At 37.4% G+C, this 25876-nt stretch overlaps 1 protein-coding gene across 5 annotated transcripts in view; it reads left to right on the plus strand.

Moving 5' to 3' along the window:
- Positions 1-25876, plus strand: part of LOC145694601 (pre-piRNA 3'-exonuclease trimmer-like) — a 165421-nt gene that overhangs the window by 29391 nt on the left and 110154 nt on the right. For all 5 annotated transcript variants that reach the window (XM_081770977.1, XM_081770974.1, XM_081770978.1 and 2 more), the window contains 3 exons: positions 5365-5646; positions 14119-14323; positions 25491-25592. In XM_081770977.1, the coding sequence (XP_081627103.1) occupies positions 5365-5646; positions 14119-14323; positions 25491-25592 (589 nt within the window). The remainder of the gene's footprint in view (positions 1-5364; positions 5647-14118; positions 14324-25490; positions 25593-25876) is intronic.

Below are 25876 nucleotides of genomic sequence, written 5' to 3' on the forward strand. Positions count from 1 at the left end.
CAACATTCTACTCAACTGTGCAACATTCTAATCTTTTTAAATGCAACATCCCGAGAGATCCTGTAAATTCTGTTATCAAATGTTTCATTATGTTGTGTCAGTCATATGTTAAAGCACGACTCAGTTGCATTTTATGCTTTCCAAGTTATTGTTTTGAAGTATGTTAACTATGTTTTTCCTCAGATTAAACACGTTATCTACTTTGGAGATGGGTCAAAAGTCCGATATAAAGATTATAAAAAAAACTGGCAACTTATTGCCTTCATGAGTGATTTTGGACTTCCTTGTGAGTGGAACTATTTTGACACAAGCCACGGCAAAATTATTTGCGATGGCGTAGGTGAGACGCTGAAATGTCTAGCGAGACATGCTAGTTTACAGAGTCCACTGGATGACCGCATTGTTACTGTTGCCGATTTCTTCGAATTTTGACAAACTACAACCAATGTCAAACTATAACTTTTTTTTTTTTTTTTTTTTTTTTTTTTTTAATGCTGGAATATGTTGGAAATCTTCGTCCAATGCTTCAAAAGAGATTGTAAAAGCCATAACGTTACAAGAGCTGCGTGAAATTCATCATTATGAACACATTAGCCTGTCGAAAATTGAAGTCAGTTGTGTATCATCTTCAAACTCGTGTATCTCATTTAATCTAAATACTTGAGCAGAATCGAAAGACATTTAATCTTTTCATGTGAGCAATTTATTGCGTGCATTTCTGAAGAGAAATGGTGGATTGGAAAAATAGTTGAGAATTCACAGAAACATCATGACCAATGTGAATTTCCTTCATTCCTATGGACCCAAGAAAATGTTTTTCCGGCGAAAAACACCTGGCACTTGCTGGATTCCATAAGAAAACTGCACTATTAATATTGGAGTACCCAACATTTCAACTGGTACTAGCAGAAATTACAGCATTTCTGAAGAAGAAATTCAAGCTACTGAGAAGACCTTCTCTAAAATTGGTGATAAGAGATCTTGGTGATGAGAGGCGCAATATTTCAAATTGCTTACAATCAAACAAACATGTAAATGTTTTTTGTGTATTATCTATATATATAAAAGAGAACGTACAAATCCTTTGTCCGCTCATCACGCTAATACGGCTGAACCAATTTCTTTCATTTTTGGGGGGTTATTAGGATTTGGACCCTAGATGGTTTTTATCATATCACTTTAATTTTCAATTACCAGTGTCTTGAGATAATTGACCATTCAGGTGTCCATTACGTACAAATCCTTTGTTAGTTCATCATAGGTATAAAAATAAACGTATTTATATGCAACCCGCATGACCGTGTCACTCGGCGGGTTAACATAAATGACAGGCGTTATAATGGTTTTTATCATATCACTTGAAAGCGAAAAAGTAAAAATTATCTAAGTAACAAAGTTTATTGCGTTCGGGGGTGACCGCAGCGAAGCGGGGCGGGTTAACATAAATGACAGGCGATATAATGTTAACATTTACTGCAATCTTCTATGGTTTTTATCATATCACTTGAAAGCGAAAAAGTAAAAATTATCTAAGTAACAAAGTTTATTGCGTTCCGGGGTGACCGCAGCGAAGCGGGGTGAACGCTGCTAGTATAACGATAGTTCATTATTGTTCAGTGTTTCTTTTGTTAACTCAAACAGCACTATATAGGCTGCGTAATAGGCACATACTGTTTTAAAATGACTATAAATTATATTTAAGGAAGGGTTTCTACTTTTTTTCTATTATTTTTTCATAAGAGCTATCGACCATTGTAAAGGAACATACTTAGACATGCAAGTCGTATTACTAGAAAATTAAATAATATGAAAACTTTAATTTTTTTCTTTAACATAAATAATTGAAAAATTTTGACATTATTTTTTCTTCTTTTTTTCTCTTTGATAGTGAAATTCATATGCTTACTGACACTGACACTGAATCCAAAATTTCAGGGCACTTTATAACTGTGACTAAATTAAAAGTGTTTGCAGGAATATTGTGTCCCTTTTTAGAACTAGGTTTGGCTAAAATACCATGCTCCTTACTGATCTTCTGACCTTTACGAACAAGATACTCGGTTGCTTGAAATGTTTCAACAGTTTTTTTCATAGTCGTCCATATTTTGAAACTAATGACATAATCTGAGTTCTTTCAGCAATGGTACTTTATTCTGAGTTCTTTCACAATTCATTTATTCAATTACCTCACTCTTGACAATTACAAACATTTTCAACATGGAAAATTGGAAACAGTCATTGGAAATTTGGGGGTTTTGTGTAAAAAGTGCCTAAATCAGCCCTCAACTTACATTGTCATAATTTGTTTTTCTTGAACATACCAAAAAACACCCTCCTAATTTTTTATGTGTTAAAGAGGAACACCAGAGCTACTTAGTTTGAAAATTGGAGGTTGGTGTTAGGTGGGCCTTTTTCAGAAATAATTGCCAAATTTTAACATGATTTTTCTTCTTTTTTTCTCTTTGATGGCAAAATTCATATGCTTAACCCCTTTTGGGAAATTCATCACTACAATGTTTTAAATGCTACAAATTCTAAGATTGTTTTAGTGAAAATCATTTTCAAATAGCTTCAATATCTCCAGAGATCTAGCGGTTTCAGTACTTTAAGTCGAAGGCGGACTTAGGTGTTTTTTTTGCACAAAACCCCCAAATTTCGAATGGCTCCTACAGCAGTCCCGTTTGAGGTAGAGCTGTCAAATTTTACAAGTGTGTTATGTTAGGATACTACAACACATGTACAAAATTTGAAGAAATTGTAAAACATATGAGCCACATTTTAGTTTCAAATTTGGTGATTTCATATGGAATGACCCTATGATGTTATGTAATATAACTATATCTAATGTTACCGAAATGATATAACTATTTTATTAATTAAGCGTCTTAAACAACTTCAATTTGTGCTGATTTGTCAAATTATGAATATTTAGAAATGACCATATTGAAGTTGTAAAGACTGGTTGGTAGGAAACCCTATTTGAAGCCTTAATAAGGGTTTCGTCGTTGTTGTGCTCATATTGTAATATATGTTCAGAAAATTATGAAGAATTGAATCGAAATATTACACATTTAAGAAATTTAACGAAAGAAGAATGTGGGGTGTTTAGCATCATCGCACTAAACCAAAAGGTAAGTTTCCTTGGTTTACCTCACAGGAGGAAGAATCGGAGAGTATCATATTGAATTCGGTTGTAGAACGTGATGTTAACCACAGTTAGAGCTCTGCGCGGAACAAAATTTTGCATCCGCATCGTCAGCATCTCTATCCGCACCCGCATCCGCAGATAATGAGGCAGCAAATATATACAACTTACATATTTTATAATTGTCATGATTTCGAAATTATTTTTAAACACATCTGAAATAGTTATCTCTTGTAGTTTTCTGAATCAAACGAAACACATTAATATTAGTTTCCTCGTGATCAAATACCAACTACTCTAAATAAAATTCAATATCAACCGTGCAGATACAAATTAGAAATTAATGAACGATCTATGTATTTAACCAAGGTCTTCAAATGCAGACCAAAATAATGCCACGTAGGTGATATCCCCTGTATCAAGCAATTTTAGAACACGTCACTAAGTTTCTAAGCTTCATCGTTATTCATAAAAAGGGAGCATTTGTTTAAAACACAAAGGCGAAATAGAAATAATCGTTATTAAGAAATACAAATTAATCACAGCACCGCAAACAAATTCACAGATCCCAACTGACACTAGCACTAGCAATTGCACTAAATTAAAAGAAAAAGTGACGAAACTAACAACGCAATACAATTTGCATGCTTCATGACCGCGCTTTTACTGAAACTAGATCTGAAAATAACTTAGAATACAAATATTAGGTCTATGCCTTTAATTTCGGGAAGAGGCAATAGAGGAAGTTTAGAATTTTCTGCTTTTCTTTGCAGCCCCCACTCATTGTTGGACACACTTAGGGTTGGAAAGACAACGCATTTCTTTCTTTACAAAAGGCCCAGAACATACACACACAAAAAGAGAGAGTTAGAGGGAAAGAAAGAAACAATTACTGTTATAAAACTCCAATCCGTCGGGAAGTTCATTGAGGTTCGTGGCACCTCTCCGTAAAGAGAAATCTGTGGGATCGTAAATGGCGTTCAGTATCTGTACTTCAAAGGAAATAGTAAAGAATTTTTTAAGAGAGAAAGAAAGATGAGCGTATTTTTCTAGATTTTAGCCGCTGAAAAATAATGTGATTTGTTTACTATTTCGGTGACCTACGCGCTTCTCCAGTTTGTCAGAAAAGGCAAAGATAATTCTGCTAACCATTTTTCAGTTTATGGAAGGGAATGTGGTGTGTTTGGTGCCTGACCTCTCAGGCTGGAAAAACTTTATTTGAAGACATTTCTTCATCTTCCAGCCCAATGGTCTGAAAATTTCCAGCTTTATAAGAGGGGCTTTGGCGTTTTTGTTCTTTTCTTCTTCTTCTTCTTCTTCTTCTTTTTTCAGTAAATAGCGGTACTTGGGAAGTAGCGAAGAGGTCTGTCGTTTCGTTCAGTTTAGGTCAGAGATGTCATTCTACAAAACGGCTGCTAAAAATATTGAAAAGAGCAATAAAAGGACAACTCTTTCGTGTCAATTCTTGTTCTGTTGCTGTCACTGAGTCACAAGCTTCAAACACATATTTTGATTTTAGTTATTTTTCAACCGGTTTTAAAACTTTTAATTCGAAACAAACATATCTTAGTGTTCTTTCCACCATCATCACAAATTTCATAGCGTTTTTTAGGTAAGAAAAATATGTAGGAAACCACATCTGCAACTTTATTCACTGTCTGCACAGAAAAGAAATCCGCAGATATCCATTTTGATGCGGATATCGCATTCGCGCAGACCTCTAACCACAGTATACATCATTTGCAATCGTTAATTCGGGGACTTCACAAAATGAGTTTAGGGTTAATATGAAAATATAAAATGGAAAGGTCTTCGTATCCCATAGTGAATCAGAACTCCATCGTGATTATATGGTAAGTGTGTGTGCCTTTGGCGCAAGAGACCCGGGTTCGATTCCCGGTGGAAGCTCATGTGATTCGGATTTGATGTTTAGCTGTAAGTCCATGTCTTTTATAGCCTCAGTGTTGAAAGGGATGCTAAACTGTAGCCTAACCAACCAGCCTATAGTGAGGCAGAAATAAAACTTCACTCAACTTTCAGGACAAATATATTTATGTATTGGTATGTGGGCTTTTCCATTGATTTATGTTGTACCTAAACTTGTAAATTCTTAATATCTTTCTTGATTTTCGGTCCTGAAATGTAAATATGTAGATTTTTTTCTGTGTAGTTACATCGTAAAATGAGATTAGCGTTAACGCTATTTTTTCTATTATTAGGTCGCATATGACGGTATTTCATTCCTAAATAACGCCCAAGAGCAATCCTTGCGAAATGATCTTAAATACCGATCGCTGTTCAAAAGTTTAGAACGACCACTGTCAATGGATGCTGAAAATACATTACAAGCACTGTGTTCTCGAGTTTCTGACTGGAGTGCAAAAGCAGTAGATGGACAGACTCTAGTGTTAGACTTCCCAGAGCAGGTAGAAAATTACATTGTGCACTTAGAACTAAGAGAAAGAGTACCAACGATATGGACCATACAGAACGAGGGACATGTAAGTATTTATAAGTAGATACCAACGTATGTAAATATTATGTTTAAAAAATTAGTGGTGTATTGCAACTAAGAAAGATGTGTTGCAAGTATATCTTGAGAAAGATGTATTAAAAATTTGGTTGAGTTTTAATTCTTTCTTAGTTTCAGGATTATGACAAGATTAATAAACTAATTTTGTAAAAAAAGTATTCTCAGATCAAAGGGAATAGCGAAAGTTCAGCAACATGAATCAGGATAAATTTCCATGCTAATGTAGGGTAAAATTTGAGCCAGAAGAATTATTTTATAGTTGTATCTTTCAGGCTAACGGAAAATAGGCTTAATCTAAAGTGAAACTATGGCTCCGTTTAAGAAAAAAGAAAATATTTTCCGCCATTTCTTTTCATTGTCATTTTCCTCTTAAACAGTGTACAGAAAATGCTATCATCATCATCAGGTCAGAGGAGGCAAGATGGCTCAGTAATGCAGTGTTGACCTTTGGTGCGTGGGGTCCTTGTTTCGATCCCAGCTCACGCCAGGTGGGCTTTGTGGTGAACAAACACCGTGTTCGTGGGTTTTCTCGAGGTTCTCCCGGAGGGGCGCGGTGGCTCAGTGGTAGTGCGTTCACCTCTGGTGCTTGGGGTCCCGGGTTCGATCCCAGCCCTCGCCAAGTGAACTTTGTGGTGGACAAACACCGTGCACGTGAGTTTTCTCAGGGTTCTCCCGTTTCCTCCTACTTTCTTCATTCCACCAATTCACTCATCTCTCATCATCACCGTCTCCTTTAGCCTAACCGGCATAACCGTGGGACGTAAAACTCAAAGATTTCATTTCATTTTCATTTTCGAGGTTCTCCCGTTTCCTCCCACTGTGTTCATCCTACCATTTCATTCATTTCTCATCATCACCGTCTCCTTTAACCTAACTGACATAACCGTGGGATTTAAAACTGAAATTATTTATTTATTTATTTATTTCATCTCAAGTCAACGATCCCTCGATTGGTTTGAAGCAGCCTTCCAATCTTCCCTATTTTGGATTAGGTTTTTTATTTCTTTGTAGCTTTTCTTTTCTATATCTTGTAGTATTTGGTTCGTGGTCTTCCGCTAGGTACTTTACCCTGCAATTCCCTCCGTAGCTATCAACGAGATTCCTCCTTGTCTCATAATGTGTCCAATCATCGTATCTCGTCTTGTCGACATATTCTTCAATATACTCATTTTTTTCTCCTACCATTTCTAATACTTTTTCCATTTGATATCTTTTCCTTCCACCTAATTTTTATCATTCTTTTATAGCACCATAATCCAAATTCTTTCATTCTCCGTTTTTCCTCTTCTAGTGTCCATATCTCACATCCATATAATCCCACACTTAACATATATGCTTCAGTTCTGTTCCGATGCTTCCCCTTAGAAGTTCTTTTTTGCTTTCTTCGCCTGAATTATTCTGAATCTTAGATCGTGTTTGCATCTGTTATCAGTCATTATTTTAGTCCTTAAGTTACAGAATTCCACCACCAGGTGATCTATTGTGATCTTGTTTGTTTTCTAGCCCATCTCATAACTTTTGTTTTTCTTTTGTTAATCTTCATGTTGAATTTACTGCTTAGTAGCTGTTGTATACCGCTTGGACATACCTGTAACTTTTTCTTACTGTCTGCCAATATTACGATATACTCCGCAAATTTAAGCGTGTATATTTTCTGCCCTTGAACCGTTATTTCAATGCTGTGAATGTCCTTGGTTTCTTTTATTGCTTGTTCAATGTAGAGATTAAACAAAATTGATCTAACCCTAACTCCTTTCTGAATTGTTGCTTTTCCTCTGTCTTCTTCTATTTCAATTGTGGCCTTCTGTACTTTGTACACTTTATATAATAATTATTCTTCGCTCCTTATAGTTTATTTCTGTTGCATTCAGAATGTTGAACATTTTGTTTCATTCCACATTATCAAACGCTTTTTCGAAAATCACAAATATTATGTAAATTGCTCATTGAAATCGAATTCTCTCTTCTAGTAATCCTTTTATTGCAAATATTGCTTCCTTCGTTTCTGTTTTCTTTCTGCTTCCAACGTGGTCATCTGCTAATCCCTTCTTCTGTCTTAGATTCCAGTCTTCTATAAAGTATCTTTGTCAAGATTTTTGAAATATGCATAAGCGTGCTTATCGTTCTGTGTTTACCACATTTATCAGCAGGGCTTAAAAAATCCACTCTCCTGCTCGCCAGTGGCGAGTACCTTTCTACATTTGGCGAGTTAAGTCCAATCAGTCAAAAACATGTTTTATTCCACACAACGAACAAAAAATGTTAGAGGGTGAACTGGTTAAGAATAGTTGAAGCCAGTGGTACATATTCAAAGCCATTTCAAAAACCTTTCGTCTTCCCGAACTTCTACAGAAAACAGTGCGACACTAAGACAGATTTCCTTTGTTTTCAAAACGGTTAAGTATAATCACCTGTTTCCACCAGTTTGAAAGCGGTTTCAGGAACATGAATTAAATCAAAACGAAACTAAGTTTATCACTAAAAAGTTCTAATTTGGATTTGCTGAAGTTCATAAATCTAAATGACCTCGCCTTGAACTATTTGACCCTAAGCAGTCTATCAATCACTAGTATTTCAAAAGCAGTGGTCACCAGATAGCTGGACATATTCACATAAAGTTGAAGAATAAATAACAGGTGTCACTCTTTTTCTTATTTAGCGTATAAGAGACATGCCAATAAACAAAATTAAAGAAAAAAAAAATGTATTGATGTGTTTACTGTCTCAAAGTAATTTTTGTTTATTTGTATAAACACTGTGACTGCAAAATGGTTTGGCTGGTAGATTTTTTCGCTGGCTAGTACTTGCAACCAAGATCTTTCAATCCTTGCATCTACTCTTTTTGGTATTAACACTATCTTGTTGCCACTATCTAGGCAGCTGCCCTTATTCAATAAATGTTGTCAATTAATTTATACAACCTCTCCTGAACTTCCTGTCCGGCACTTTGTAAGATCTCTGCTAGTGTCTCATCTACACTTGGAGTTTTTGTATGCTTTAGGTATTGTAATGCTTTGTCGTACTCAAAGGTGAGTATGAATTCTCCTCTCGCGTCTTCTACTTCCTCCATGTGTTCTAATTCTTCTAATTAATTGTCGCTTTCAGAGAGTCTTCGTAAATATTTCTTCCACGTTTTTACTTTATCTCCAGCTTCAATCATCGATGTTCTTTTTTTTATTTTTTAGTGCGTTGGTGTTTGGTCTCCGTAGTTTGAAGTTCATTTTAACCTTCTTATAAGCTACATGTACTCTTCCTGTATTCATATCCTTGTCTATTTCTTCACATTGTTGTCTTATTTACTCCCCCTTGGCAAGTGTGCATCTAGAAATGATCTGATTTCTTATTCTTTTATACTGCGTCTTAGCCTCACTTTTGTTGATATTCTTCAGTTTCCTTCTGTCATCCATTAAGTACAGAATTTCGCTTGTGATCCATTCGATCCTTGCTAACTTTTCTTCGTGACTCAATACTTTCTTTGGTGTAGTAAGCAATCTAGTTTTTATGAATGACCATTCCTTGTTAATTTCTTCCTTCATTGGTTCTTGTGCCACAGTCTTTCTTTGCGTAACTTTCGTGAATTTCTTTGTTCTTTAGCTTGCCTGTATCAAGTTTTCCATTTTTCTTCTTTTTTTCTTAACTTTTTAAATTTCAACTCACTCGTCATCATGACTAAGTTGTGGTCACTATTTACATTCACTTCTTGGTAACTTCCACAATTCTTAATTTGGTTTCTGCACTTCTCCTTAATGATTATATAATCTATTTGGTACCTCTGTAAATCTCGGAGGTACGATGGCTCAGTAGTAGAGCGCTTACCTTTGGTTTGTCGGTCCTTGGTTTCATCTCCTGCCAAGTAAGTTTGTGGTGAACAGCATTATGTTAGTGGGTTTCCTCGGGATACTCCCATTTCCTCCCACTTTCTCATTCCACCAATTCTTCCATTATTATTCACTTGATTTAATCATCGTTTCCCTTGGCCTAAGGGCATAATTGTGGGACGTTAAACTGAAAGGAAGATTTTCTCTGTAAATCTCCTGACATTTTTCAGTTATAAATTTCTGCGCTTATGTTTCTTGAACAAATTATTTACTACTACTAACTACTAGCTTGTTCGTCGTGCAAAATTCAGTCAATATTTCTCCTCTTGAGTGCGCTTTCATCGTCCAAACTGCTGTAAGAAATAGAAAAATTTCAAACTTTCTTCAAAATGAAACCATAATTATTCATAGAGGCACGAGATTTTCGCAATGGGCGATAAAACGAAATGCGTCAGAATTTAGTAATTTTCAGTTTCTTGACGTTTTATGATATTCTGTATGTATTTTCATTGGTTTCCGTTGCGCGATAAAACGCGAAAATGGCAGTTTTGCGCAAAATTTCTAACAATACGCGAAATAACGCGAAATTTTAAAATACGCTTTCATTAATTTAAAAACGTCAGTTTTTCGCTGACGAAACGGTAGAACGTGGCGTGAACGGTTCATTTTGGGCGATTCGGACACGGCTATAAAGACCATGTTGCGCGTTAGTTATTGATTTTCTTTCAGTTTAATTAAAAAAAATATATAATTTTCTATAAGTGAAATTTGCAATTGTATTTGTTTTTAGGTAATTCATGTTTATTTATGTAGTAATCTATGAATAAAACAAACAATTATAAAAATATCAGGGAATATCTTTTCCACAAGAACTACAAAATGCGAAACTTCCTGTGGAAAATGCGACAAAACGCGAAATATGAAAGATGAAACACGAAATTTTCAAATTCTTGGTGCGAAAAAGTCGTGCCCCTAATTATTCATCGTACTGGGGAATCTAGCATCAAACTTTTAAGGAAATAGAATGTTTTTGGAATATTAGTTGTTACCTAAGATTACTATATAGTTATTGTGGAGTGCAATTAAGTGAGATATTAGAAGAGGATAAAAATGGACCTTTGACATGTTAATGGATTTTGTCTTATGTACAGAGTTGTTGGAATTTTTCCCAGCCCAAAATTCACCAGTGTTTTTTTGGTAAAACCCACAATAAAACCCCAAAAAAGCACACTTCAAAAAATATACTTCAAAACTTGGATTGAAATAATAATCTTAATAGGATTATAAGTACTTTCTTTAATCATATTTCTTAGTGTATGCCTAGTTATAAAATAGGTTAAAATATGTATTTACCAGCAGAACAGAATACCATTAAAAGTGAAAAAGGTTTGTGAATCATTCATAATGAATTTTGTTTGTACTCGATCAAATTCGCTGTAACACTGTTCAACTGTAATCTACTATATAAAAGTGGAAAGAATCTTGTTTGTGCGCGCAACACGGGAAAACGGTTAAATCGTTTGGAATGAATTTTTGGATGTAGTTATCACGTACCTCGAACTAGATTTTTAATCAGGTTACGTTGATTAAATGCATGTTCTATGGAGGGAGTAGATAGTCAAAATCTATGTGAAAATCGTAGTACCTCACAACTATGTCAAGTTAGGAAGGTGACATTTTTAATGTAAACTTCCCATTAAAAGCAAGTGGAGCAGCGTCCCAGTGGTTTTGAGCGTTTCCATTTGAAGTGGGGAAGAGGAGCATTTTCTGCAATTTGAAAGCGATTCTACCTGTTGTTTCTGATCGCATCACACGGGAAAACGGTTAAGCAGTTTGAAATGAATTTTTGAACATATCTACTCTGAACTAGAATTTTACGTACATTACTTTGATTCAAGGACGCATCCTAGGAGAAGCAGAGGAAGTTCAACGTGGGTTTGAATCTTCATCATATTGTGCTATCCATGAGAGTTAGAAAGAAGCATAATGCACTGATTTTTCTGTTTTTTTTTTTTTTTTTTTTTTTTTTTTTGGGGGGGGGGGGGTACGATATGAATGAGATAACAGATGATTAAAATATTAAAGTTTTATCAAGGAATAATCTGGCGTTGAGTAAATAAAGACTTTTTTCCAATTGTAGATGATAGTTTAGTGACTTTGTTTACTGTTTACAGGATATTATTGTGGGTGTCCTGTTGGAATACGTAGTAGATCTATCCTACACATTGCATTGTATTTTGTGTGCTGGGTCCGAAGGTCTTGAACAAAATTTAAATAGTATTTAGCTTATAGGCTGCGATGGATCAATATTCGTGCTCTAACTTCGCGTTTACTAAAGGTTAATGCAATAGTCACAGAATAATAATTATCTATTGCATTTCAGTTATTTCCGAAAGTGCTCAATTAAGTTGAAAATGAACTGCTTAATCTGTGCAAAGGAAACTCGATCGTGATCTGCCAAGGTATTGTGTGGAGAGTAGCGTAATGAATTCATTATTATACTGGGCATCGCTCGTTTTTGTGAGTACAAAACCTACCAAGTAAAGTAAATGCTCCACATTTGATTTTGGTACTAATTGGGACGTCAGTTCTTATTCCCTAAGTTGCTCCAGGTATTCATTTCAAAGAGGCTGGGTGAGACCGCAGAATTCAATTGGAATGAGAGAAAAACGAAAAAAATTCCCTTCTCACTGGGGATCGAATCCGGGTCGCCCAGCTGGCCAGTAGACGCCTTATCAACTACGCTTCTGCATCTCACAAAACCTGCCAACTCTCTTTAAATCATAGAGACCACATCAATGTATTGTTTAAAAAAAATATTCGTCGTTCCTTCTTTCTTTTCATTTAACTTTTTTTTTTTTTTTTTTTTTTTTGTTAGAAATGGTAAGAAAGTTCAGCTGTTCTATGATAAACTAATAGATTATTCTACTGTCTTTGTCATACCTTAGTGCTATTTAACGTTCTCAATCTGATATTTGGAAGTGAGATACGAAGGGAAGTCGGAAAATGTTTCCCCTCCTTTCATTTCCCAAAAAATCGTAAAGCAACGGGGCAAACAAGACATCGGCTTAATGCGAGAGTCATCCGTACTTTATTTGGAGACGTACAGCCAAGATCCTATAGATGTCCTTATTGCAGTGCCAGCAGCAGGAGAGCCCATTCTGTACCCGGGAAATGTGGAGAGAGGTATTTTGAACTTGAGATCAAAGGAGGAAGTGCGAGTAGTCGTGCAGTATGAATGGACCCGTGAGCTTGGCCTTCTGACATTGGCATTCTTTCGGACAACACTGCAATACTACAATAGGCGGCGGAAGCGTAAAACCGTCTTGCTATTCTCAGTTGGGAATCCTTACCCATCCGCCGCACAGTCCCGACCTTGTTTCTAGATTTCCATCTCCTTTCCGACATTAAGGGGGGGGGGGAGGCATGTTGTCAGTGGTAGAACGCTTACCTCTAATGCATGAGGTCCGTAGTTCTAACCCCGACCAAGTAAGTTTGTGGTGGACAACATGTTCTCGGAGTACTCCCGTTTTCTCCTACATTCTCATTTCGCCAATTCTTTCATCATCATTCACTTGCAGTAATTATCGTCTCCCTTAGTCTAAACGGCATAATCATGGGACGTTAAATTGAGAGCTTTCATTTGATTTTCATTTCCGGCATTGAAGAATGCTCTCAACGGAAAACACTTCGAAATAATTGGCAAAGGGAAGACAGCCGTGAAGAAGTTTTTCCTTATGCAGGACACGCCTTTTTTCAAGAAGATTTGTTTAAACTTTGTAAAGTTGAATGACAAATACGTGAATGTCCTTGATTCTCTTGTGAAAATATGGCGGTCGCAGTCATGCCCATATTTATATATTGTGCGCCCTTGTAATATAAATAATTTTGCCGCTCTCCCGCACAAAATCCCCCCTCCCACCGTAAACGACAGATATTAGTGTTGACTTCATAGTTTTCGAGATCGCTGAGTTTAACGGTATCAGTTTTCATTATGTTCAAGTTTTTCGAGGGATGGGGATGGAAGAGGATGATTAAGAAAAATAATCTGATAAGCTAGCTAATTAGTAACTACTGTAATTGGAGCGAATTAAACATATTAATATATTTTCTTGTGCTTGTGTGGGACTCTGCGGGTTGCTAGTTTTAATTATTATTTTATTGCGAATCTTTAAATCCAAAATTTTGCCGCCCCCTAAATTCTGCCGCCCTGTGTTCGAGCACAGAATAGCACCTAAATACGGCCTGGTCGCAGTTCTTCAGTGGTAGAGCCTTCATCTCTAGTACATGGGGTCCTTGGTTCGATCCCAGTTCGCGCTAAGTGAGCTTTGTAGTGGACAAACACCATGTGAATGGGTTTTTACGGGGTTCTCCCGTTTCCTCCCACTTTCTTCATTCCACCATTTCATTCTTTCTCATCATCACCGTCCCCTTTAGCCTAGTCGACATATCCGTGGGACGAAAAACTTACAGATTTTTTCACTTGTGAAAATATAAAGTAAGCTTTGTTCTTTGTATTCGAAGTATATTATTTGTCTTGTATAAACATCCCAGTCCATATCCGCCAGAGGAATCTTATTTTCCGACTTAACTGTGATAACAATAGATATTGTCTTTTGCAGCTAGTGGTTAAGAAAGTATCGGAAGCAGAACGGAACAAACTTGATTCACAGAGAGATGATCGTCTAGAAGAGGACCTTATCAATTCACTCTTGGGATTTACTCATGTGTTCAGGATGCTTACTGAGTTGAAGAAGCCGCTGGTTGGTCATAATCTCCTTCTCGACCTAATGTTCATGTATCAGCAGTTTTATGCACCATTGCCTAGTAAGTAGGTGAGGAAATAGATATTATCATTTCTCACTTTTTAATTTGTGCATCATATCCTACTAAGTAGGCGAGAAATTAGTTATTACCATTTCTTGCTTTTTCTATTTGTTTATCATTGCCTAGGAAATACGTGAAAAATTAGCTGTTATCATTCCTTCTATTTCTGCATGATTATGTAGTAAGTAGATGAGGAAAAAGCTCCTATCATTCCAGCGTACATACATGATATGCTTCCCATCATTTGCTTTCATAATACATTCTCAACAACAATGATATACACATTCACATATCTCTGAAAGCATACTTTTATTTTCGGTAAGTTCAACTAAAGAATTTTCAATATTTTGTCGCAAATCATTCAAATTTTGTGGTATTGCAGCGTAGGCGGTATCCTTAAATGAACCCCATTAGATGAAATCACAAGGTGTAATATTGCATGATAAAGGAGGCCAGTCGAATGTCCCGCTACAACCGATTCATTCAGGGAAGTGTTCATACTAAGAATGGCCAACAAGAAGCGCGTAATGGAGTGAGACACCGTCTTGTTGCCAGATAGTGAGCGGAAAGTTGTGGTACATAGGGTTGTTTTTAACCTTTACTCGCCCGCCAGGGATTTTATCAAAATCGTAGACTCCCACAGTGGAGACTCCGGTGATCCCTCTAATTATCACAGTCATGATTCGTACACCGTTGGAAAGCTTATAGACCACAGATTCCAACGAGGTAACATTCGTGCAACCGTCTTTCTATCTTAATTAGGGGCTGAGCTATTATTATTTGTCCTAAAAATAAATGTAATTTACGTCGAAAAATTGAAACTCCAAAAATTGACCAACTTTGCTCTCTCCGTACTCCCCCCTTATAAGCAAGAAGTACAAATACAAGGGTTGGATTTTTAGTAATGACAACACTGCTATACATATACTCGGGAACAAAGCAATCCATTATAATTCATACCAGCGGTAGGCTAGATGCCGACCCTCCCTCAGAGCACATGAACTCGCCTGCCTTCCCGTCCATGCGCGCGCAGCGCCAGCAGTTAGAAGCAGTTCTGAGTGAGTGCTCGTGGTTTACAGTCATGCTGTGTGAATGCTCGCGGAATACAGTCATGTTTACGAAGCAAGATCCGAGGAGCTGGTTGAAAATTGAATGCGCTAGAGTAGGAATGCAAAACAGTGCTACGAAATATTCGAAGATATTTCCGGTGCAAGTGCATTACTATATCGTACAGTAGCAAGGTGGGTCAAAGCCTTTAATGACGGACGACAAAATGTCACAGACATGCCTCGCCCCGGCCATCCTCCTGTAAGTGAAGAAGATGTGGAGAATGTGAACGCGTTGGTGCTAGCGGATCGGAACGCCACGATTCGTCAATTGGCCAACGGTACAGGGCTAGCGCATTCTACTATGCTGAAAATTCTGAAGAATAACCTGGGATTGCGTAAAATCGCCTCAAGGTGGGTTCCACACGATCTGACTGAACAACATAAGATCACTGATTTGTTGCATCGTTGGGGTTGGGAAATGCTATATCACCCTCCGTGTTCTCCAGATTTAAGTCCCTGCGACTACAACCTCTTCCCGAAGATGAAGGAACCACTTCGTGGGACAGGCTTTCGTACAGTTGATGATCTCCTCCGGGCGACCGATCGCTCCATCCGCACTATCCAGAGATTAGGCACTGCCAACGATATCCAGTGGCTTCCACATCGCTGGGAACGCATGATTCACAATGCTGGTGATTACATCGAGGGCCTGTAAAACTTCGAACCTTGTAAGTTCTCTACTTCTCAAGATATACCGTTATTGCCATTACTAAAAGTTCAACCCTTGTACAAGGTGTTACCATGTAGTGGCCTACTTCATTGCTTCACATACTATTTTTTTTATGAGTGTAAAAAGGGAGGGGATGCCCTCAAAAAACCTGTTGAAAAACAAAAAACACGACCTTTACCCTCCTCCTCTCGCCGTGATAGCCTCACATACATAAAATGTACATCGGCGGAAAGCCGTATCCTTCAGGCTTCCTTCAGTATTTTTACCAAAATCGTCTTCCTACCTTAATTAAGGGCTCAGCTATTGAGATTTAAAGCCCCGACGCACAGTGGGGCCAAACCGGGCAATTCATGGCAAAAACCCGAAAAATGAAGCAAAAGATTGACGTGAAATAATTTGTTATAATGTAACCGTAATAGTGTATACATAAGGTAGTGTGCAGGAAAGTGGTAGCAGTTTACAATGGCCTGATGGCCCGCGTAAACTTGGTTATCCGCCGAAGAGGGAGAGGCGCTGCTTAGTGACAGAAGATAGGAAGTTGAATTTGAATGTGACTATCCCTGCAGTGCGTATGAATATTCTGCGGCTGGTAAACATGGTTACACGACTCACATGTATGTTGTATCGTTTTGTATATTTAGAATGTTGATGTGATGAATAGTAGTACTACATAATATCATATTTGGAAAATGTTGTGGTATAGTTCTGCTTCATATTGCGCATTCCTACTTTTTGTTAAGAATTCAGTGTGCTTTGGCCCCACTGTGCGACGCAACAGTTGCGTCAATGGGCGTTTAAAGGTTAAGCTCTGGCATCACACTATTGTGTAGCATCTCAAAATATGGCTTTTCCGTTACAATTCCTGATAATTAAGAAAAGAAAAAAGACAAAGAGAAAAAAACAGTATGGCCATATCAAACCATTCGCACTGATCCCATCCGTAACATGGCATATTCAGTTTTTTCTCATTTACGGAGTGAGTTTCCATGTATGACCATTAGTTGTGGTTTTATGAAATTTTCTTCACAATTGTAGCATGCAGTTTTTCTTTCCTGTAATAAATTTACACGCCATGTCACAGACAAGACAAGACTATGTAGTACGTACATATCTGCATAACAGCAGTCTTCAGCTTACTTGCTTCTATTCATTCCTACTACAACGATCATATGCTCGCCATTCAGCCTTCTCTGCACTAATGGCACTAATGCTTAACACAGTTTGCCGGAAGAAACTTTAACATTTTAATTTTAATTCTGGATGATACGGTGGCTAGGTGGTAGAGCGCTTACCTCTGGTGCGTTGGATTCCTGATTCGATTCCCGGCCAAGTAAGTTTGTGGTGAGCAGCATTGAGTCTGTGGGTTTTCTTAGGGAGGACACGGCACTAGTCCTAAATGGCACAATACCTAAAAATCATTTCGCGCCACAAGTGCTAAACAGCACTAGTCCTAAACGGCACAAGACCTAAACGGCACAAGTCCTAAAAATCATTTCGCGGCACAAGTCGTAAACAGCATAAGTCCTAAACGGCACAAGACCTAAACGGCACAAGTCATAAAAATCATTTCGCGGCACAAGTCGTAAACAGCATAAGTCCTAAACGGCACTAGTCCTAAACGGCACAAGACCTAAACAGCACAAGTCATAAAAATCATTTCGCGGCACAAGTCGTAAACAGCATAAGTCCTAAACGGCACTAGTCCTAAACGGCACAAGACCTAAACGGCACAAGTCATAAAAATCATTTCGCGGCACAAGTCGTAAACAGCATAAGTCCTAAACGGCACTAGTCCTAAACGGCACAAGACCTAAACGGCACAAGTCCTAAAAATCATTTCGCGGCACAAGTCGTAAACAGCATAAGTCCTAAACGGCACAAGACCTAAACGGCACAAGCCCTAAAAATCATTTCGCGGCACAAGTCGTAAACAGCATAAGTCCTAAACGGCACTAGTCCTAAACGGCACAAGACCTAAACGGCACAAGTCATAAAAATCATTTCGCGGCACAAGTCGTAAACAGCATAAGTCCTAAACGGCACAAGACCTAAACGGCACAAGTCCTAAAAAATCATTTCGCGGCACAAGTCGTAAACAGCATAAGTCCTAAACGGCACTAGTCCTAAACGGCACAAGACCTAAACAGCACAAGTCATAAAAATCATTTCGCGGCACAAGTCGTAAACAGCATAAGTCCTAAACGGCACTAGTCCTAAACGGCACAAGACCTAAACGGCACAAGTCATAAAAATCATTTCGCGGCACAAGTCGTAAACAGCATAAGTCCTAAACGGCACTAGTCCTAAACGGCACAAGACCTAAACGGCACAAGTCATAAAAATCATTTCGCGGCACAAGTCGTAAACAGCATAAGTCCTAAACGGCACAAGACCTAAACGGCACAAGTCCTAAAAATCATTTCGCGGCACAAGTCGTAAACAGCATAAGTCCTAAACGGCACTAGTCCTAAACGGCACAAGACCTAAACGGCACAAGTCATAAAAATCATTTCGCGGCACAAGTCGTAAACAGCATAAGTCCTAAACGGCACAAGTCCTAAAAAATCATTTCGCGGCACAAGTCGTAAACAGCATAAGTCCTAAACGGCACTAGTCCTAAACGGCACAAGACCTAAACGGCACAAGTCCTAAAAATTATTTCGCGGCACAAGTCGTAAACAGCATAAGTCCGAAACGGCACTAGTCCTAAACGGCACAAGACCTAAACGGCACAAGCCATAAAAATCATTTCGCGGCACAAGTCGTAAACAGCATAAGTCCTAAACGGCACAAGACCTAAACTGCACTGAACCTAAAAATCTCTTGTGGCGCTACCATCGCATCGAACTGTCAATCTGTTAGTCAAAGCTCTAGATATACTGTTTCATATTACAGAACCAGATTCTAGCTTCGTTCTTAAAACTAATTTGTATAAATACATATTCTATCATTCTGAAATAAATAAATAAATAAATAAAAAATAAAGCCTATTGTTCTTTCTTGCTGTTTGCATGATAGCATTTGTGTGGTGACAAAATATTAACTGCCTATCGAATGTGATTCCCAGATCTTTTATAATATTTGTTTTTGTTTTTTTCTGTTTCCACCTCGTATTGGTAACATAATGATGTTTTCTAGTTATATACGTCATAAATTTTACTTTCTTTGTGTTGTTTTGAAGTATATTTTTACACATAATATTTATCATATTCAACTCTTTCCGTAGCAAATAGCTGTCATACTCGTAATTAACTACTCTTTACTTGTTACATTATTAACAATAAATAGTTTTAGTATTACTAACATAGCTGTTACCGTTGGAATTACCTATTATTATTATTATTATTATTATTATTATTATTATTATTATTATTATTATTAGTAGTAGTAGTAGTAGTAGTAGTAGTAGTAGTAGTAGTAGTAGTAGTAGTAGTAATAATAATAATAATAATAATAATAATAATAATAATAATAATAATAATAATAATAATAATATATTTCAAATATGCTACAATTTTGAGACCTGAGCCTTGATTTACGGAAGTTCGAATCAAAGCTTATGTCACGGACCGCAAATGATGCCTGAACACCCAAAACAAACTCTTGGCCCCCCCAAGTGAGGGTTAGTCTCTGTTTAATAATTACAGCAAATTAATAATGTTTGTAATAGAATGTGAAAGAAACACATTTAAAAAAATTAAACTACGTCAACATGCTAAAATAATTAAAAGAACCAAATTAACCATCCACTTTGTACTCCCATTTGTTTAACTGGATGAACCCAGACCTAAAGGAAAAGCTGCCCAAATCTCATAAGCAGTGGGAAATTTTAATATTATAGAAATTGAACCTACTTCCCTCTTAAAATTTGTAATTTTCAAAACGCTAAAACATATATCTTATTATTTTTAGTTAAAAGTTGAAATATCGAGTTTCACGCAACCAGCTTAAGCAAATCGTTCTTTACTTTATAAACATTTTCTGAATGAGTAATGGGGAATTCGAACATTAAAGGAAGTGCACCCTTTGTTCTTTCCCTTTTATGTGTTGAATTTTCAGTTTTTTTTCTTTTTTTTTCTTACAGTGGAAAGTTTATAAATATGTCAAGTTTCATTTTACTAGCTTCAGAGATTTGCAAGATACGCTACTCTTTTTTTATATATATATAAAAAAGTAATCTTACCCCACCCTTTTTACGATACGTATTTCCCAAAATTCTTTCTTATATCCTGCTTTCGTAAGAAAATGATTTTTTTTAAAATTAAAATTTAACGACTCTACTTGTAGTAGTATACCCAGAAAATCACTTATCTTAACTCTTTTATTTAAGAGTACAGAAGATGAAGACAATCAAACAAATTGACTTTCATGAACAGTTTCCGATTTCTTATTCGTACATTTCCCACAAGCTGTAGTTTTAAATTCACGCACTATCAAGACCCGGGTTTCAAAAAGATAACATACTGAAAATATAATAATAATAATAATAATAATATATGTATTTATGTATGTGTGTTGTATGTATATATTTATTGTCTTATTGAAGCTTTGGAAATATACTTTTGGTTTACTTTTAATATGAAAAAGCCTGCTCCTCTGGAAAAGTTTGCAGGCTACATCCCTAAATGACTATGTATTGATTTCTTCAAACGTATTGTGTTGCGTATTACATTAGTAATTTAGCGTTATTTGTTGATTTTTCTTGCTTATACATATCAACTCTATCAAAACACACTGTGAAATATAGTAATTGTCTGCGTTCTTAATGTATACAGGGTGTTAATGAACTATACCGACAAACTTTAAGAGTTGATTCCTCACATCAAAATAAAAGAAAAAGCTCATATGGACCTATGGCGGAAAGTGCATAGTTTCAGAGTTAAAGCTGTCCAAAATCGCGAAAAAGTCAAATTTCAAGAGGCCCTATTTCGAATTCGAGAGACTGTGGATGGCGCTCCTTATCAGCTTAAAGGAAGCCAGGCATAAGGAGTGCTTTTTAAGTTAAGAGAACTTTGAAATTTTGTAATAACTTTTTTTATTTCTTGAGAAATCACAACACATTTTAATATACAGAGTTCATTATGAAAGTAATGAGCATGATGCTACCCTGACTTAACAATCCACCGCAGCGCGCGCTGCCGGCGTGGAAAAAGTAGTGGGTGGTCTGTCCTTCCAAACGCGCCCGGAGTCAATCTGCTGCGACAGCATGTGGATGTCGATCCGCGTGAAGCACGTTTTTACAAGTTGTAACACGGCGCGATGGAGGGTTCGCTCGAACAACGCTACGCCATAAAATTTTGCGTCAAGTTGGGTAAGAATGCTACGGAAACTTACCAGATGCTGAAAGAGGCCTACAAGCAGGTGTGTTTGTCAAGATCCCAGGTCGGAAAATGGCACAAGTCGAGCCCCGCGATGGAGACTCGGGAAGAGGTCGCCGACGAGCCCCGTTCTGGACGCCCAACAACGGCTAGGACCGACGGCAACGTTAACCGTGTGCGTGAAGTGTTGCGCTCAGACCGGCGTGTGAGCATTCAACAAATCGCGGACACCCTAAACATGTCAACATTTGCGGTACATGGGATAGTGACCGAGGATCTGCAAATGCGAAAGATCTGTGCGAAACTTGTGCCGAAGGTGTTGACGAATGAACAAAATGGACTTCGAGTTTTGCGCTGCAAGGAGTTTTTGGCATTGTGTGAAAGTGATCCGGACATTTTAGACTCGGTCGTAACTGGAGGCGAATCCTGGATGTTCGAATACGATCCAGAATCCAAAAGGCAGAGTACGGAGTGGCACACCTCATCCTCCCCCGCCCCAAAAAGGCGCGCATGAGCAAATCCGGAATTAAAACCATGCCCGTTGTCTTCTTCGACGTTGAATCATCCATTTCGAGTTTGTGCCACCAGGACAACCTGTCAACGCAGGATTTTATCTAGAAGTGCTCAAGAGACTGAAACGCAGGGTTGCCCGCGTTCGAAGTGACATCAAAGACTCAATGAAACTCCACCACGATAATGCACCAAGTCACACCGCCTTCACCGTCGTCGACTTCCTGGCCCGGAGCAGAACCCTAGTGGTCCCCCACCCCGCCTATAGTCCTGACCTGGCTCCTAGTGACTTTTTTGTTTCCCTGTTTGAAGAGACACCTCAAAGGAAAACATTGGGACTCCATGCAGAACATTCAAGCCCATGTTACAAGATTTTTAAAAGCCATTCCAGCCGAGGACTTTAAAGATGCTTTCCAGGCGTGGAAATCAAGTCTCCGGAAGTGTATCGATGTAGAAGGAGGGTATTTTGATTAATTTTAAAGATTTGTAACAATCGGAACAAAAAAAAAAAAATAAATAAATAAATAAATAAATAAATAAAATAAAATAAAATTCTAAAGCAATGCTCATTACTTTCATAATGAACCCTGTAGTAAACAAATGATATATGAAAAAAGAAGTAGTTTACTATTTGATGCTGTAGACACCCTTGCGGCCGATTTCTCGAAGTTTGAACCGGAACTTCCGGAAATGGGCTTGTCCACTACTTTTTGCCACTTCTTTTCATATTTCCGACCAATTTTATTTGCATATATATATATATATATATATCTCACATCCTTGATGAAAGTATGCTTTTTAGTCCTTTCACGTTTAACTAGAGCCCAAAAATGCTCAATGGATCTAGCCAGAGGAACTTTTGACGCGTTCTCGTTTTAGCTTCCAAACTCCATGCCAGCGTCAGTAAGCGCGCTGCGCACTTTTTTCACATAATGCAAGGATGGCATATCGGACCAAAACACAATGTTATGTCCAGTGAATTCTTTACGTATCCATGGAGTTAAAACGTTTTCAATGTACTCTAAATAGCGGTGACCGTTGATTGTCCCACTTCGAACAACACCACGCAAAACTTTACTGTTTGCCGCGATCGCTTGTACGTTCAAAAACTTTTTCGCATACCTGTCTTTAGGTTTTACGAACTTACTAGGGTTAACCTGACGTTTATCGATGTGTACATACTTGGAAACAGGCGTGAACGCTAAGTTTTGGTAATAGTAAGTTTCATCATCCACGATACCAATCTTGTTCACGAACTTCTTGTCGGAGAGTTTGCGGCAGTTGGTCTTAGCACGCTCCTTCTGTTCGTCTGTGTAAAATGGTGCACTTTTACATATTTCAACCTTGAATCCGTGTTCTTTTTTAATTTTCCTTACACTGAATTCAGAAATTTGATATTTTTGTCCTAAAAGACGGTTTGATAAGTTTGGGTTCCTCAAGAGTTCTCGTCTAATCGCACTTTTCACATTTTGTGCACATTTTGAAATTGGGAGACCAGATTTCTTCTTTCTTGATGCTTCACCCGTCTCCACATAATTGTTCAACTTTCTATGCACTGTACTATAAGGATATACACACATAAAATGGTTTAAAGCAGCCGTAAAATCACACGGGCATTGGTTCTCGTAGAATTGGATAAGCCGCTCATGGACAGTCTCGGCTTGTTCGGCTGTCATTCGCTTCCCCTTCATGTTGATGCACTTACACTTCGCAAACGCTCGTGAGATACTGTCCCGAGAAAAGGGTGAAACTTTCATTGAGATCGAATGAATTGTTTTTGTTTTATGCATGCTTTTTGCCAGTAACCTTAACTTAAATCGCACTCCTTATACAATCCAAAATTGCACATTTCATCAATTTTCAATAGGTGTAAACGTTATTCCCTACAGGGTGTAATTGTCAGACATGTTTTCAATAGAGTTTTCAGGTTCAGTCCTGATTTCAAGAAGGCAGGAAATAAACCTTGACAACAATGGACATCCAATGCTTCGGAGGGAAAGCGGAAATGTTAGGAACCAGCAGCTCCATGTTTCTTTGTGTTCGCAATAACGTGTGATGATGCATTTCGTCACGGTATATTTCACGTTTTCTTCACTTATAAGCGTGAAAGAAAACAACGCATCATGCGTTTTCCCGAGTACGAGAGACCGTGCTGCTGACGATTCTTAAAACTTCCGACATCGCGCTAAAGGATTCCGTGTTCATTGCTATCAATGCTTATCGTTTGCCTAAATTGGACCAATCATAAAGTCAGAGCATATCTCAAAATTCGGTTCATGGCATGTCTGGGGATTTCACCCTGCAGGGAATAATCCTTACACCCATTGAACATTAATGAAATATGCATTTTTGGATTGCGTATGCGTGACTTCCTTTACACTGATAAGGACTACCATACACAGACTCTCGAATTCGAAATAAAGCTTTTTGAAATATGGCTTTTTCGCGATTTTGGACAGCTCTAGCTCTGAAACTATGCACTTTTTGCCATAGGTTCATATGAACTTTTTCTTTTATTTTGATGTGAGGAATCAATCACCTCTTAAAGTTTGTCGGTGTAGTTCATTAACACCCTGTATAGTCGATATTTAATGTTCACTTGTGAAATATTTAGTGGGTTTTATCCTAATTAAGCAAACTTTGGTGGGCTTTTGTCCTACCTTTGGAAAGTTAGAGTTGGCTTTTGTCCTTCTCTTAATAAAACACATTCCATAGAGTATGTATTGCAATTCTGAATGTTTGCTTGGTTTCAGAAAAGTCTGGTAAAATATGCTGTTTAAACGTTTTTATTAAATTCTTTTTTAGAAATTTGTTATGGGATTCTCGTATCTCCATTTGAAAGAAACTAATTTCTTAATCAATTATATAATTAATTCTTAGAATGAAATAGATTATATAACGTAATTCATGTATAACTGCAGAACAGATAATGATAATAATAATTTTAGTAGTACAAATATAGCTATTACCGTTGGAATTAGCTAGGTTCGTAACATTATTGCCAACTAGTTACTGCATCGTCGCAATTTCGTGTGGTGGTGGCGAATTTCAGAACTAAAGCATGTGAATGAAAAAGGCACAAGACCTAAACGGCACAAGTCCTAAACGGCACAAGACCTAAACGGCATAAGACCTAAAAATCATTTCGCGGAACTAGTCCTAAACAGCACAAGACCTAAAACCCATTTCGCGGCACAAGACCTAAACGACACTCCTAAAAGGAACAAGACCTAAAATTTAGGACTAGTGCCTATATTTTTAGGACTTATGAATGTTACCCTTCTCAGGTACTCTTGTTTCCTCCCACATTCTCATTCCGCCGATTCTTTCAACATCATTCACTTGCCTTAATCATCCGTCTTCCTTAGCCCAAAGGACATAATCATGGGATGTTAAACTGGAAGACAATTTTAATTCTTAATATTATATATACACAGTTTCTCTTGGTACTACTATATACATTAGTAGATTTAAGCAATTTATTGCTAGAAATGCTGAAATTGTGAATATTCTGATAATGATTGCATTGCATTTTATCATTTTTTATTTTCTATTTACAGAAAATTACAATGAATTCAAAAGGGCCATAACTACACTCTTTCCTCATATTTACGATACGAAGTTCATTAGCTTTGAACTGAAGAAGATGCTTAATGTAGACGGTAAGTACCATTTGTATATTAATTATCATTAAGGATTTAAATAAAACTTTCTCTGATAATGAATTAGAGCAGGCATGTTCAAACTCGAGAGCTGTATGCAGTCCTTTACTGATTTTTCTGCGGCCTTCGGTTTACTTTAAGAAAATAACAAAAATAGGTAATTTACTTATTTATAAAATTGTACCGGCGGGTAAGTGAATTTCATCGGAAGTACCAGGCCATCCACGGATGGATTTCATATAAATTCAGTTTGACTTAGCTGTAAAGCAAAAATTTAATGATGC

The sequence above is a fragment of the Thermobia domestica genome, chromosome 9 (genome assembly GCF_964235325.1).
Source record: "Thermobia domestica chromosome 9, izTheDome1.hap1.1, whole genome shotgun sequence".
NCBI lineage: Eukaryota > Metazoa > Arthropoda > Insecta > Zygentoma > Lepismatidae > Thermobia > Thermobia domestica.